This window comes from Amblyomma maculatum, chromosome 11 (genome assembly GCF_055883805.1).
Source record: "Amblyomma maculatum isolate TAMU_Amacu chromosome 11, ASM5588380v1, whole genome shotgun sequence".
NCBI classification, from domain to species: Eukaryota; Metazoa; Arthropoda; class Arachnida; order Ixodida; family Ixodidae; genus Amblyomma; species Amblyomma maculatum.
In genome coordinates, this window is record NC_139354.1 from 160,163,439 (window position 1) to 160,176,166 (window position 12,728).

Here is a 12,728-nt window from a genome sequence, read left to right on the forward strand (position 1 = left end):
CCGCGGGATTCATTATATCAGGATATAACTGTATTGCTTAGAGAGGTATAAGGACCGGGCTACGTGACGCCCTTTGTAGTGTTCGGGATCCATATTTCGAGGGAGGGGTTTCAGTTGTAGGCGGCACAGATGCGGAGGATAGGCGTTTGATAACAGTACCTGACACGCAGAAAACAGAAAAGCAAGGCAGTTTGAACAATGCAAAAGGGACCAAAGTAGGTAGCATGAATCAGACCATTACAGCTTTTACGGCAATCAAGGGGATAATTAAGCACACATCACACACGAGCAACAATCAACATAAGTTCAATACATACTACACGATTCGCTTAAGATTTTCTTGCAACATAGCACTAAACAAACTAAACACAGCGAGACACATGGGACGGGCGCTAACTTTTATTGCATGAAAGAAGGCAGTATAAGCACTATCTAAACAATGAAGAAGAGACATAAAACGATTGAAAATACATGGAAGCAATCAAACAGTGCTATCGTCGAGTGACGTTCACAGATTGGCAGAGAGGAATTGCATTTCCTTGTCAGATAAAAACACTGAGGCGGCACTGACGCACGTATCTTCCTTTTGGAATAGTATACTGAACGCTTCTACGATTTCCCTGGTGAGCTGATCTTTGTGGCAATCAATGACAGAAGAGCTTTTAAAATCAGGATGACAATCAGGGCACTTTTTTGTTTTAACATAGTTTTCTTTTTCATTGATGTGACCAGCCAAATGCCCTCTCACACCATTCCTGACATCATTGTTATGTTCCCGTAACCTATCATTGAGGCATCTGCCTGTCTGCCCTATGTATTTCCGGCCACATTTTAGTGGTATGGAATAGATTACATTCTTTTTACATGTGACATATCGGTCTTTGTGTTTCTTTTTACACCTTATGGCTTTATTAGGACGAGAGCTCACGCGATTACATAGGTTTGATAACTTGTCTGGAGCAGAGAATACCAACTCTACTTTCACACGGCTCATTATCCTCTTAAGATTATGGGAAAGTGTGTGGCAATAAGGAATAACTCTCAATTTTAGTTCGTCTCTCTTTTTGTTTTCTGGTGTCGGCTCACTAGGTTCGGCCTTTCCGAAATCAGACAAGGTATGCTTCAGTAATTTCTGAGCGACAGATACCAGAAGATACAGCGGGCAACCTGCTTCCTTTAGCCTGTTGCACTGATTAAGAAAACTAGGTGCCTTACAATGTGTACAAGACTTTTTGACTGCATTAGAGAAGCAGAAGTTTGCGATAGCACGTTTCACTATCTTAGAATGAGCCGAATGGAATGGCAGGACCGGTTTTTTGCACCGTGGTTCATAGGACCAGCAGGTGTGATATGCCTGGAGGTGTATCTTTATGTCCAGAAATTATATAGTTAGATCTGCTGGCATCTCATGAGTTAGGATTAAAGGAGATAGGGCCGTGCTAAACCATTTTAAGATTTGTTGTGCAGTCGCATGAAAGTTCTGTTGAGTTACATCCGTCAAAACCAAATAGTCATCTACATACCGAAATATTGTAACCACAGAAAAACTTTCTAGAATTTGAGCTGTCTGTCCACTGAAGACAGAAAGATTTCGCTTAAAATTGGTGCGATGCAAGAACCTATCGGAACTTGAAGGTGTATGGTTCCATCCCAGGAGCAAAACGTCGAGGACAGGTACGTTGTAAGTAGTTCAAGGAACCCCTGCACCGACACCCCTGAGGCGTTTTGGAAGGTTGTGGAGCCATGACGGTCTATGCATCTATGCACTGTTCTATGCACAAAAGTAACTTGTCTTGGGGGATAGAATAATATAGATCTTTGACGTCAATAGAAAAGGCAAGTAACCCATCAGTTCTACTTTTTAGAAATTTTACTACGTCATAGGAACTTTTTGTTAGATACGGGTCCTCGACATTAAGCATCATCAATTGCTTCTTGAGAAAAGTCGATATCGATTTTTGCCATGACCTTTTTCCGGATATAATTACACGAAGGGGGCAATCAACCTTATGGGTTTTCACTGTGAAAAACCTATTCAGAGTATCATTTTCACTTTTTTCTATACTCTTTTCAAGACAACATAAGTTCAACTCGAAGCATAACTGCATCGCTTTCTTTTTCACAGATGCTATAGAGACACTTCTCTTGTCAAAGACCGAGTTAATGACCGAAGAGGCCTTGGAGTCCAAGGTGGCTTTAGGTATGACGGAAAATCCTCCTCCTTTGTCGGACATCAACAAGCAAAGCGAGTTCTCTCTTAAATAGGAGACTGTGCGGCTAATAGGAATATTACATCTGGCATGCCCATACTGCTTCACAGTGTCCATACCCTCGGAAATGCATCTGTCTTTCTCTGAGTCGGGAGCAAGACGGGAGGCGTGGTGAACCATTGCGACCAGTTCTGGGGGTGTTTTCTTGGGCGGAACAGCGAACTTTGGTCCTAGTCCAAGTACACTGAAGAAGATACATGCGTCAGTGCCGCCTCAGTGTTTTTATCTGACAAGGAAATGCAATTCCTCTCTGCCAATCTGTGAATGTCGCTCGACGATAGAACTGTTTGATTGCTTCTATGTATTTTCAATCGTTTTATGTCTCCTCTTCATCCTTTAGATAGTGCTTATATTGCCTTCTTTCGTGTAATAAAAGCTCAGTTGTAAGTTAGCACCCGTCCCGTGTGTCTCGCAGTGTCCCTGTCTGTTTAGCGCTATGTTGCTAGAAAACCGTCACCAACTCGCCTAAGCTTCAATTCTCGATTAAGATTTGGCAAATTTTAAAAATAGAGTTTTTAAGTTGGAAGAATGCTTTCTTTCAAATAGCACAGTCAGTGGCCATGAGCATAAAAATACATCAAAGACGCGTTAAATAGCAAGGCTGGCTAACTAATACTCTGTGGCCACTCAGTTTACCCCTTGGCCGAGCAGGGCATCAAAATATTTCTTGCACAAAGCAGCAATAACAATAGCATTTTTGAAAATCTGAAAACTGCTATGGATATCATTTATGGTGGGCCTCTCATTGCCAAATAAAGAGCCCAACAACAATTGATAAAAAGGTATATATTATTTAGCTTGTTAACACGTCTTGGAGCTGCACTATATGGCCACTCTTCCAACTCAAAAGCTCGATTTAAAAAAACAAGAAATGCTATCTTTTGAGGTGAAATGCCCCACAGCACACTTTCGCACTGACTTGTATGTCCCATTCATGGGACACTCCTTACTAGGCCCAGCAATGCCTGTTAAGTTAGTTGATTTTAGCGAATCTGCTCGTGTCGCTGAACCATCGACAAATGAAGTGGCATATTTTTGGTTCACATACCAGACTTGTAGCTCTGCCATATTAACGGTGTGGTGGTCTGTACGTCCCTTAACCTCCACTCTTTCCTTTTTCATCACAACCAAACTTTTCTTTATATCTCTCACTTGTTCCCTAGAAAAGGCAAGGACTTTTTCCTGTATTAAGTAGCATGTGGAAAGTTTTTCTTCTTCGCACATTAGTACTTCTTCCTGCATCCTCCACAGGTAGGCCCATGATGAGGCCTTCATGAGCGACCAAGCCCTACCGTGGGGTGAAGCACCGTGTATGCAGGTGGCGCCTCGTCCTCTTCGGATGGGCCTGCAGCCAGTTGTTCACTCAGCTGCGCCAGTCGCTGCCTCAGTTCCTCCAGCTGCTCATTGCAGCGCTCATTCTGCTCCTGCACAGAGTAGAATCAGCTGCTAGTTAACTTTATAGTTTTAATCATGTAATCTAAAAGAGGAAGAAGAAGCTCAGTTCAATGCTGTGCTCATCCTTTCAACAAAAATCCAGTGCAAGCCAGCTGAACACATCTACGAGGTATGTTAAAGAGGTGTTCAATGCCAAGTGGTGGCAGCGCAACTTAAGTACACACTGTAAAACTATGCATATTCTGTCAAGGGTACAGTGTAAGAATTGAAAGGTGTATCAACAGGTGCTCCGCATGTTGCACAGAAACCCTCACAGTTCCCAGCGCTCCAACAAATGGTGTCACACCACTGTGGGCGTTTTTGAAGTTAATAGCAAGAAAATGCAGGAATACTAGGAAAGCGTACATTTATGGGCCAAGGGAATAATCAAGTATAAAGCTTAGCCAAGATATGTAACCAAAAAAATAAGATGCATTTTTTATTATATTCCTCAGTGTTTAGCAGTCGTTCTCATGACCTTCAGTTTGTTTAGCATGTGAGAAACAACGAAAATTCCAACAATTAGGTTACCACCAGGCTGATAAACAGTGGATGCCTTCATTGGTCAGTCATCCGTAATTTATTATCCTGTCGAACCGAAAAACATTCAGGAATTTCACCCAGCGTGCAGGTTGTCTGAGCTGCGGTGCAGACTGCAGTGAGCGATCGTAATTGTTTTTTTATGACGAGCTGAGCTGAGAAAAATCTGATAGCTTCGATTTTCTTCATTACAGACATTAAATTAATGAAACTTGAAATTATTGGCATAGTGTCAACTATCTCATAACCGACCTAAAAGTGCATGCAGGCCCATGCTGTGAATCGGTTTGGTTTGGTTTGTGGGGTTTAATGTCCCAAAGCGACTCCGGCTATGAGAGACGCTGTAGTGGAGGACTCCAGAAATTTTGACCACCTGGGGTTCCTTAACGAGCACTGACATCGCACAGTACAAGAGCGCCTTGCTTTTCACCGCCATCAAAATGCGGCCGCCTTACTGGGATCTGATCCCGCATCCTTGGGCACAGAATTCGAGCACCCTAACCACTGCATCATCGCGGCAGATCTGCCATGTATCGGTCTGCATGCTTTGTATACTAATTGAATATATTATATGTGGACATACATGTATATATATATACATATATGTATATTTATAGCACTCATCATCATCAGCAGCAGCCGGACTATACCCACTGCAGTGCAATGGCCTCTCCCATATTCCTTCAATTAACCCGGTCCTGTGCTAGCTGCATCCACTTGACCCCTGCGAACTTCTTAACCTCATCCGCCCACCTAACTTTCTGCCGCCCCCTGCTATGCTTTCCTTCCCTTGGAATCCAGTTTGTTACCCTAAGCGACCATCGGCTGTCTTCTCTACGCACTACATGCCTTGCTCATGCCCATTTCTTCTTCTTAATTTCGACTAGAATGTCAGTAACTCGAGATATTTCTCTGACCCACTCTGCACGCTTCCTACCATTACACCTACCATTTTTCGTTCCATAGCCCTCTTGGTTGCCCCCACCTTAAGTAGAACTCTCTTGGTTAGCCTCCACGTTTCAGCCCCATAGGTGAGTATAGGCAAGATGCAACTGTTGTATACTTTCCTCTTGAGCGATACCGGTAAGCTGCTAGTCATAATCTGCGAGTGCTTGCCAAATGCACTCCATCCCAATCGTTTCTTCTTGTTATTTCCTTTTCGTGGTCCGGATCTGCGGTTACTACCTGTCCTAAGTAGACATATTCACCTACTACTTCCAGTGCTTCGCTACCTAATGTAAACTGCTGTTCTTTCCCAAGGCTGTTGAAGATTACCTTAGCCTTTTGCAGATTGGTTTTCAAGCCTACCTTTCTGCTATTCCTGTCTTGGTCATCAGTTATCCTTTGCAGTTCATTCCCTGGGCCACTTAACAAGGCTATGTCATCGGCAAATCACAGATTACTGAGGTATTCTTCATCAACCCTTATCTCTAACTGTTCCCATTCATAGTTCTGGGGAGATCGTGTCTCCTTGCCTAACACCTCGTAGCCTCATGCAATTAGAGATAAACAACTAGCTTTACTTTCACAGGGCAAGAAATAATTGGTGTCACTGGTGAGCGAAAGAGCACACATATGACTTACAAGACAAACAGCAAGGAAATTATACGTAGACCTCAATCGGTCGTTTTTAGGAACGCTTCTGATATCACCTAGTTGGAGTTGATGGTAGCCCTGGCAAGAGCTCGAAAGTAAAATGTTTGGTGACATTTGAAAGAAGTAGCTGAAGCGGCATGATGTGGTGGATGATTTCTGCAGGTCCTCCTTCGTAGACCTACAGGTCTTGTGCCTCTCAATGCCTCTCAGCCGGCATTTTTTTGTTCCTTCCCGACTTTCGTGTGCACGGCAGTAAGGAAACCTTGTTGGCACCGCATCTTTCGCTAAGACACGGTCAACGCAGTGGATACATACAAAAGAAACAACACTGGGCGCCAGTTGAGGCACGTGACAATAGACCACTAAGAATAAAACACGAGGGTCAGAGCTTTAGCGCCACAAGACAAAAGTACGAAGTTGGCTCTTGAACGTGGCTTGAAATGTTTTCGACAAGAGATGAGGCTCGAAATGCTTCTCATATAAAAAGTCTGGAGGTTGCAGCAAACGGTCCTTACGTGGGATGCCATTTATCCACATTTTCTAGCGTTATTCGTCCTTTAGTGCCGAAAACAGTGACTTTTCTTTGCATAACTATAGACCGTCATGCATCGTGGAGCAAAGCACTTTCGTCCCATGATTGAAGCACCAGTGACAGCACACACACCCCCCCAATCAAAATGCACTCATGTTTCAAAAAACAACAATACAGACCTGATTAGAAGTTCGTGCCAAACAAAACTTACGTTGAACAATGCAAGCAGACGACGATTTTCTGCGTCGCCATCTGTCGGCAAGTAGCGCAACTACAAGACTTATTGTGCAACGTTCAGAGCGCAGGACAAGTGGCACAGTTGGTACACCTTTCTTTTCTCACACCGTGGTCAAGAGACAAGGAAAACGATGTAGGGCACCGAGAAACTTGGCAAAGCAGTGCATCCACTATATGCAGAGAATACCAGCAGGTGAAGAAAGTGCTTTCTCATACAAGAGCTCAGGCTAAGCTGGTGAGTAACAAGCAACCTGTGCAGCAATAGCTATAAATAAAGAAGAGATGCATCTTGAGTGATTTCCTCCTCATGTTAGAGAGAACATAGCTCCAAGAAGAAAAAATGAAAGGATTTATGACTTTACGCAGAAGAACACAATGCAATCGGAAAGAAGAGGCTTCTTCGTCCAGGAGTGGTCCCCCCCCCCCCTGACTTCTGGTCTGGTTCCGCAGCCATTCCCCATCTGCTGTACGAGGGCACGAGAAATCTGGGACGCTGCTGATCAGTACTGCTACCAGACTTTCGTCTCGAGTATGGAAACAGCAGAAAATCAATGCCACACCACCGGTGATATGGCTCTGCTCAAGGATACTAACTTCTCCTCACCCATCAGGCCATCAGTAATGTTGCCTCAACATTTATTCCGGATGCTGCTACCCTTTCCTTTTGGCTAGCCATTGTATTGTATTAGGAATAGATGAGGTTAAAAAGTTTGCAGGGATCAAGCGGATGCAGTAGCACAGGACCGGGTTAAATTGAGGAATACAGGAGAGGCTTGGTTGGTTGGTTGGTTGGTTTGTGGGGTTTAACGTCCCAAAGTGACTTAGGCTATGAGAGACGCCTTAGTGGAGGACTCCGGAAATTTCGACCACCTGGGGTTCTTTAACGTGCGCCGACATCGTACAGCACACGGGCGCCTTGCTTGTCGCCTCCATCGAAAAGCTGCCGCCAAGGCTGGGATTCGATCCCGCGTCCTTGGGAACAGTAGTCGAGCGCCGTAACCACTGCGCCACCCCGGCGGGGTAATACAGGAGAGGCCTTCGCCCCGCAGTGGATATACCGTATCTACACGATTGTAAGTCGACCTGTTTTTTCAAATTTCAAAATCCGAGGTTGGGGGTCGACTTAGAATCGTATGCATTGCCAATAAAAGTATGAAAAAGGATATATCGCGGACGCTATGGTGGGGTTACAAGTTTGTGTTTACTACATGACTGTTGGCGTTGCATTCAGCAATTCCGCACGCTTCTATAACAGGCTTTTTCATTTTTTTTTTTTTTAACTTTCATTCCACACACCGCGTTCATAAATCCCCGCTATCTATACCGTAACGTATACCGCACTCACGGAAGTGTCGATAGTTGATGGAAGGGCCGCTGTTCCAATAAGCGGAGGCTGCGGCGGCTCTACCGGGAGTGTCGATGGTTGACGAAAGAGCCGGCTGATCACGTGGTGTTGAAAGAAATTGGGCATCGTTCCTTGTTCTTTGGTTCTTCATGTTTCTGAATTCATTGCCAGCCACAGGCTGCATCGTCATGAGTTCTCTTGCTCCGAAAAGCATGCGGCGCTTTTTCACGGCAGCTTTCAAGAGGGTGGTGATTATTTATTCAGAAGAGACTAACAACTGCGCGGCGGGCCGAAAATTCGACTATCTGAACGAGTGGTGCGGGAGTGGCAACGGCAGAAAGACAAGATTTTCAGCTGCGATGCTAAGCGAAGAGGTTGCCGTGGGCCGAAGTCGGGATGTTTTCTGGAGCTGGGACCAAGCTTGCGGCTACTGAGATACGGGATCGGTACCTTCCAGTGACATGCAAAATGGTCACACAAAAAGCCTGTGTATTCACTGCGGAAACAGGGATTCCAAGGACAGACTTCAAAGCCAGCAGGGCATGGGCATCTAAATTCATGAAGAGGGCTGGCTTTTCTCTTCGTCGGCATTCAAGCATATGCCAAAAGCTGCCTGCCGCATATGAAGAGAAAGTTCTTGCTTTCCATAGGCACTTTCTCAAACTTCGAGATTCTCGACAGTACTTGCTCAGCCAGAGCGGCAATGCTGATCAAACTCCCGTATACTTTGATATGACGAACAACACGACGGTGAACACGAAGGGAGCCCCGCCAGGTGAAACTCCTCACAACAGGAAATGAGAAGCTGCGGTTCACAGTCATGTTGTCGTGTTTGGCGGATGGCACGAAGCTCCGTCCATACATCGTCTTTAAAAGAAAGACAATTCCATCAGAAACGTTCCCGAAAGGTGTCGTTGTGCGCGTGAACGAGAAAAATTACATGACCGACGACATGGTGGTGGAGTGGTACCATCTGATGTGGCTTCTGAGGCCGGGGGCATCACTTAGAAGTCACATCCCAACCTTCTTGTACATGATTCATTCAGAGGCCATCTTACCGACAAGGTGAAGGCAGAGCTGCGGAAGGAGCACACAGACATTCTTGTGATTCCCGGCGGTTTGATGGGGCAGCTGCAACCCCTAGACATCGGCCTCAAGGATTTGCTACGCCGTGAATATAATGAGTGGCTAGTATGTCTTTTTCTTTTTTTGGACTTCCCAATTTGGGGGGGTCGACTTACATTCAAGTCGACTTACAATCGTGTAAATACGGTAGTCCGGCTGATGATGATGATGAGGAGGAGGAGGACATACGACTCTCCTTTTCTTCTAGTTAAAACTTCAAGTTGGGCTAGTTGGTAACAGCTTGCTGGAATCATTTTGTTAGCGGTAAAAAAAAAACACGGTCATAAAGATATGCAAACATATGTTCCGCAGGCACGAAAACGAAGAAGCCGTGCGGCAGCAATAACCACCAAACTAATTTTGTGACGTGCAGAACAGGAGTCGTGTACACAGTTCCGCTTGCCTGTGGCAAAGCATGTATAGGCCAAACTGGAAGGTACGTGAATGACCACATAAGAGAGCATCGTAGGGCTGTTGAATCACCGGCTGGAGGATCGGAATTGGTTAAGCATTGCAAGAGTTGCGAAGATTGTTTCCCAGTATTATATGATATTATGTCCGTGATGCATGTGGGAGCCTACAAAAAGGGAACGAAAATTATTGGTCTTTCAAACTGACAAGGCGGGCAAGATGTGTGTTAATTGCCCTTTCCTTCCGTTGGCAGGAAAAGAAACTACTTATCTTCGTAATCGCATGCCACGCAGAAAAGGGGGGTGCAGTGGAACCTTCTGTGAATGACGAGGCATCTGCGCATGCTCACTGATGGCTATATACAGCGAAAGCTTGTTAATAGAAGTGTTTCCTAATTCGGTCCGACAACACTGGCCGCCGACGTCATCCACCATCAGTTTGGCGACGATTTTAAATCTTTTGTCAGCCATGACAGTGTCTCCAAGCTGAAACTCGAGCTTCAGGAATCCACACTTTTGCACCAAGTCCTTGTCAGAAATCAATCCGGCAAATATTTTCGACAAGAAAGTGATCGTCCCATCTGGTGATATAGCAATCAATGCTTTAAATGTATTTGCCGACTTGTAGGTAGAGAAAGTTTGTGACTGCAGTACAAGAGAGCTTGGAACCTCACACCTTACTTCTGTTGCATCTATGATTACTCTAGTGCTAGAGTACCCCTGTGTGGTAAACACAGCTGGCATTGATTCGTTCACTAGTTCTCTTAGCATCCAGAGGTTAAGTTGGCCTACCTGTAGGTACATGAAGCTTATCCAGGTTGTGCACAGCCTGGATACTGTTGCTATTGAAATCCTAAACCTGTAGGCTAGAGCTAACGTCAAAAGCAGTCAAAAGGTAAACATGCCGTGATGTTATCGCTGCGCAGCATCTTGGCGCACTGCCAAGAAATGTGTTGTGGATCGTGACGGCGCAAAATAGGGTGTCTCGATGCGCGCGCACTCCTAGCGCGAAACGAAGAGACGCGCTAACTACAGACGCCTTTTTTTTTCGAATTCTCGGGCAAAAATCGGAGGTGGGTGAGTTCACTATGTGAGCTGGTTCATTACGCGAGTAAATACGGTACATTTACAGCAATGCAAGTGGTTCTCATCTATTTTTTTGAAGCCATTCGATAATTCGAACATCGGATATTTCTCAAGAAAGTTCCGTAACTAAAGGAAGCGAGCGGGAATGAAAACTGAGTCAACTTTGACATGTGAAGGGTGAAAGTCGAACTCGGGACTTTTGTGCTATGAGACAGATACACGCTCATAGGTCACGGAGGCTGGTGGTGGATAGGTAGAAGGCCGGAGGTGGCATGGTTCAAGCTGAATAAATGTAGACCTGTTGAATTCGCTATACGAACGGGGTCCGAAAACGCAATCAAGTTCAGATCTTAACAAGCAATGCTTAAATAAACACATCTATGTTTAAAGCATCTCCACGAATGCTTTAAACGTAGCCGTAACGACGGATTGGATCGTGGCAATGACATGTTTCATAGCATATGCAGTCGGAAGTGGGTAAAACGCAATAAAGTGAGCGCTTACAACCGTCTCTTCGTAAAGCTTATTCATTTAGGTAAAAGGACAAACTATTTAGAGATGCAGCTCTTTATAAATACTGCTTATAGGCCATTAAATGCATGTACCTTGCGCTTGGAGTATAGTGTTTAATTCATTAAATTTTCTGCCTGAACCCTATCATATCTGTCTTGACTTTGCTCTTAGGACCTATTAATGACTTCAGAAATTAAGGACCACAAAAATGTGTAGCACTGCACTAAGTAAATGAACTATTACAGGTTTACGCAGCAACCAACATACTTCTTTTCGTCTACCTAAACACATGTATTATTGGTAATTATCACATCATCATCAGCAGCACCAGCAGCCTGACTATACCCACTGCAGGGCGAAGGCCTCTCCCATATTTCTCCAATTAATCCGGTTCTGTGCTAGCTGAATCCACTTGACCCCTGTGAACTTCTTAACCTCATCCGCCCACCTAACTTTCTGCTGGCCCCTGCTACGCTTTCCTTCCCTTGGAATCCAGTTTGTTACCATAAACGACCATCGGTTATCCTTTCCTCGCATTACATGTCCTGCCCATGCCCATTTCTTCTTCTTGATTTCCACTAGAATGTCAGTAACTTGAGTTATTTCTCTGACCCACTCTGCACGCTTCCTATCTCTTAATGTTACCCCTACCATTTTTCGTTCCATAGCCCTCTGCGTTGTCCTCAACTTAAGTAGTGTCCTCTTGGTTAGCCTTCACGTTTCAGCCCCATAGGTGAGTACAGGTAAAATGCAACTGTTCAGCGATACCGGTAAGCTGCTAGTCATAATCTGCGAGTGCTTGCCAAATGCGCTCCATCCCAATCTTATTCTTCTTGTTATTTCCTTTTCGTGGTCCAGATCTGCGGTTACTACCTGTCCTAAGTAGACATATTCGCTTACTACTTCCAGTGCTTCGCTACCCAATGTAAACTGCTGTTCCTTCCCGAGGCTGTTGATCATTACCTTAGTCTTCTGCATATTGGATAACACGTGTGTATTATTGGTAATTTAAGTGTTTCACGTTCTGCTTTATACCCTATTCATACACACCTAGATGCTATTATTGTATTGTAGAGAGTGTTACTTCATTATGTAACTAATGCTGTCAACTCTTTGTAGGGTGCATCAACCTCTGTCAAGCCTTTTTCTGGTTCTTCGTCGGCGCACCCAACATCTTCACGGTGTTGAATAAATTGAAGTTGAATTGAATTGAATGATAGCGATCGTCAGAAAATTTACGATGATGCAGCGATATTGTTTGAAGCGCTTTCATATCAAAATATAAGACAGGAATGACAAGAGGCTTGTTAACACGAAGTGAATTTGAACAATGCGCTCTCGGTTGTATTGCTTGCCGAGCTGGGACGAGAAAATACAATCTCCAGTACATTTTTTTGGTGCTGGAGATTGGTGCTCCTGCTTGATGTCTGGCTGAGATGAGTGTCTATCAGGCTTTGTTGTTGTTCTTGTTTTTGATGCTTGCTGTATATATACCGAGGTGTCAGAACAATAAACATTCAGTTGTTAGTCAGCGCCTGTGTCTCGTCTGCCCTTCTCTGTCCTTTGTGAAGTTTGCGCTGTTTTGATCTGTGATGAACCAACTAGCTCGAGATGTTTTCTTCAAGTTTTCTTCACATTTT

At 44.5% G+C, this 12,728-nt stretch overlaps 1 protein-coding gene across 5 annotated transcripts in view; it reads right to left on the minus strand.

The window, feature by feature from the left end:
* The window catches only part of LOC146175281 (uncharacterized protein CG43867), a 429,718-nt gene that overhangs the window by 361,425 nt on the left and 55,565 nt on the right, over positions 1 to 12,728 (minus strand). For all 5 annotated transcript variants that reach the window (XM_084584707.1, XM_084584708.1, XM_084584706.1 and 2 more), the window contains exon 3: positions 3,563 to 3,694. In XM_084584707.1, coding sequence (XP_084440833.1) covers positions 3,563 to 3,694 — 132 coding nt within the window. The remainder of the gene's footprint in view (positions 1 to 3,562; positions 3,695 to 12,728) is intronic.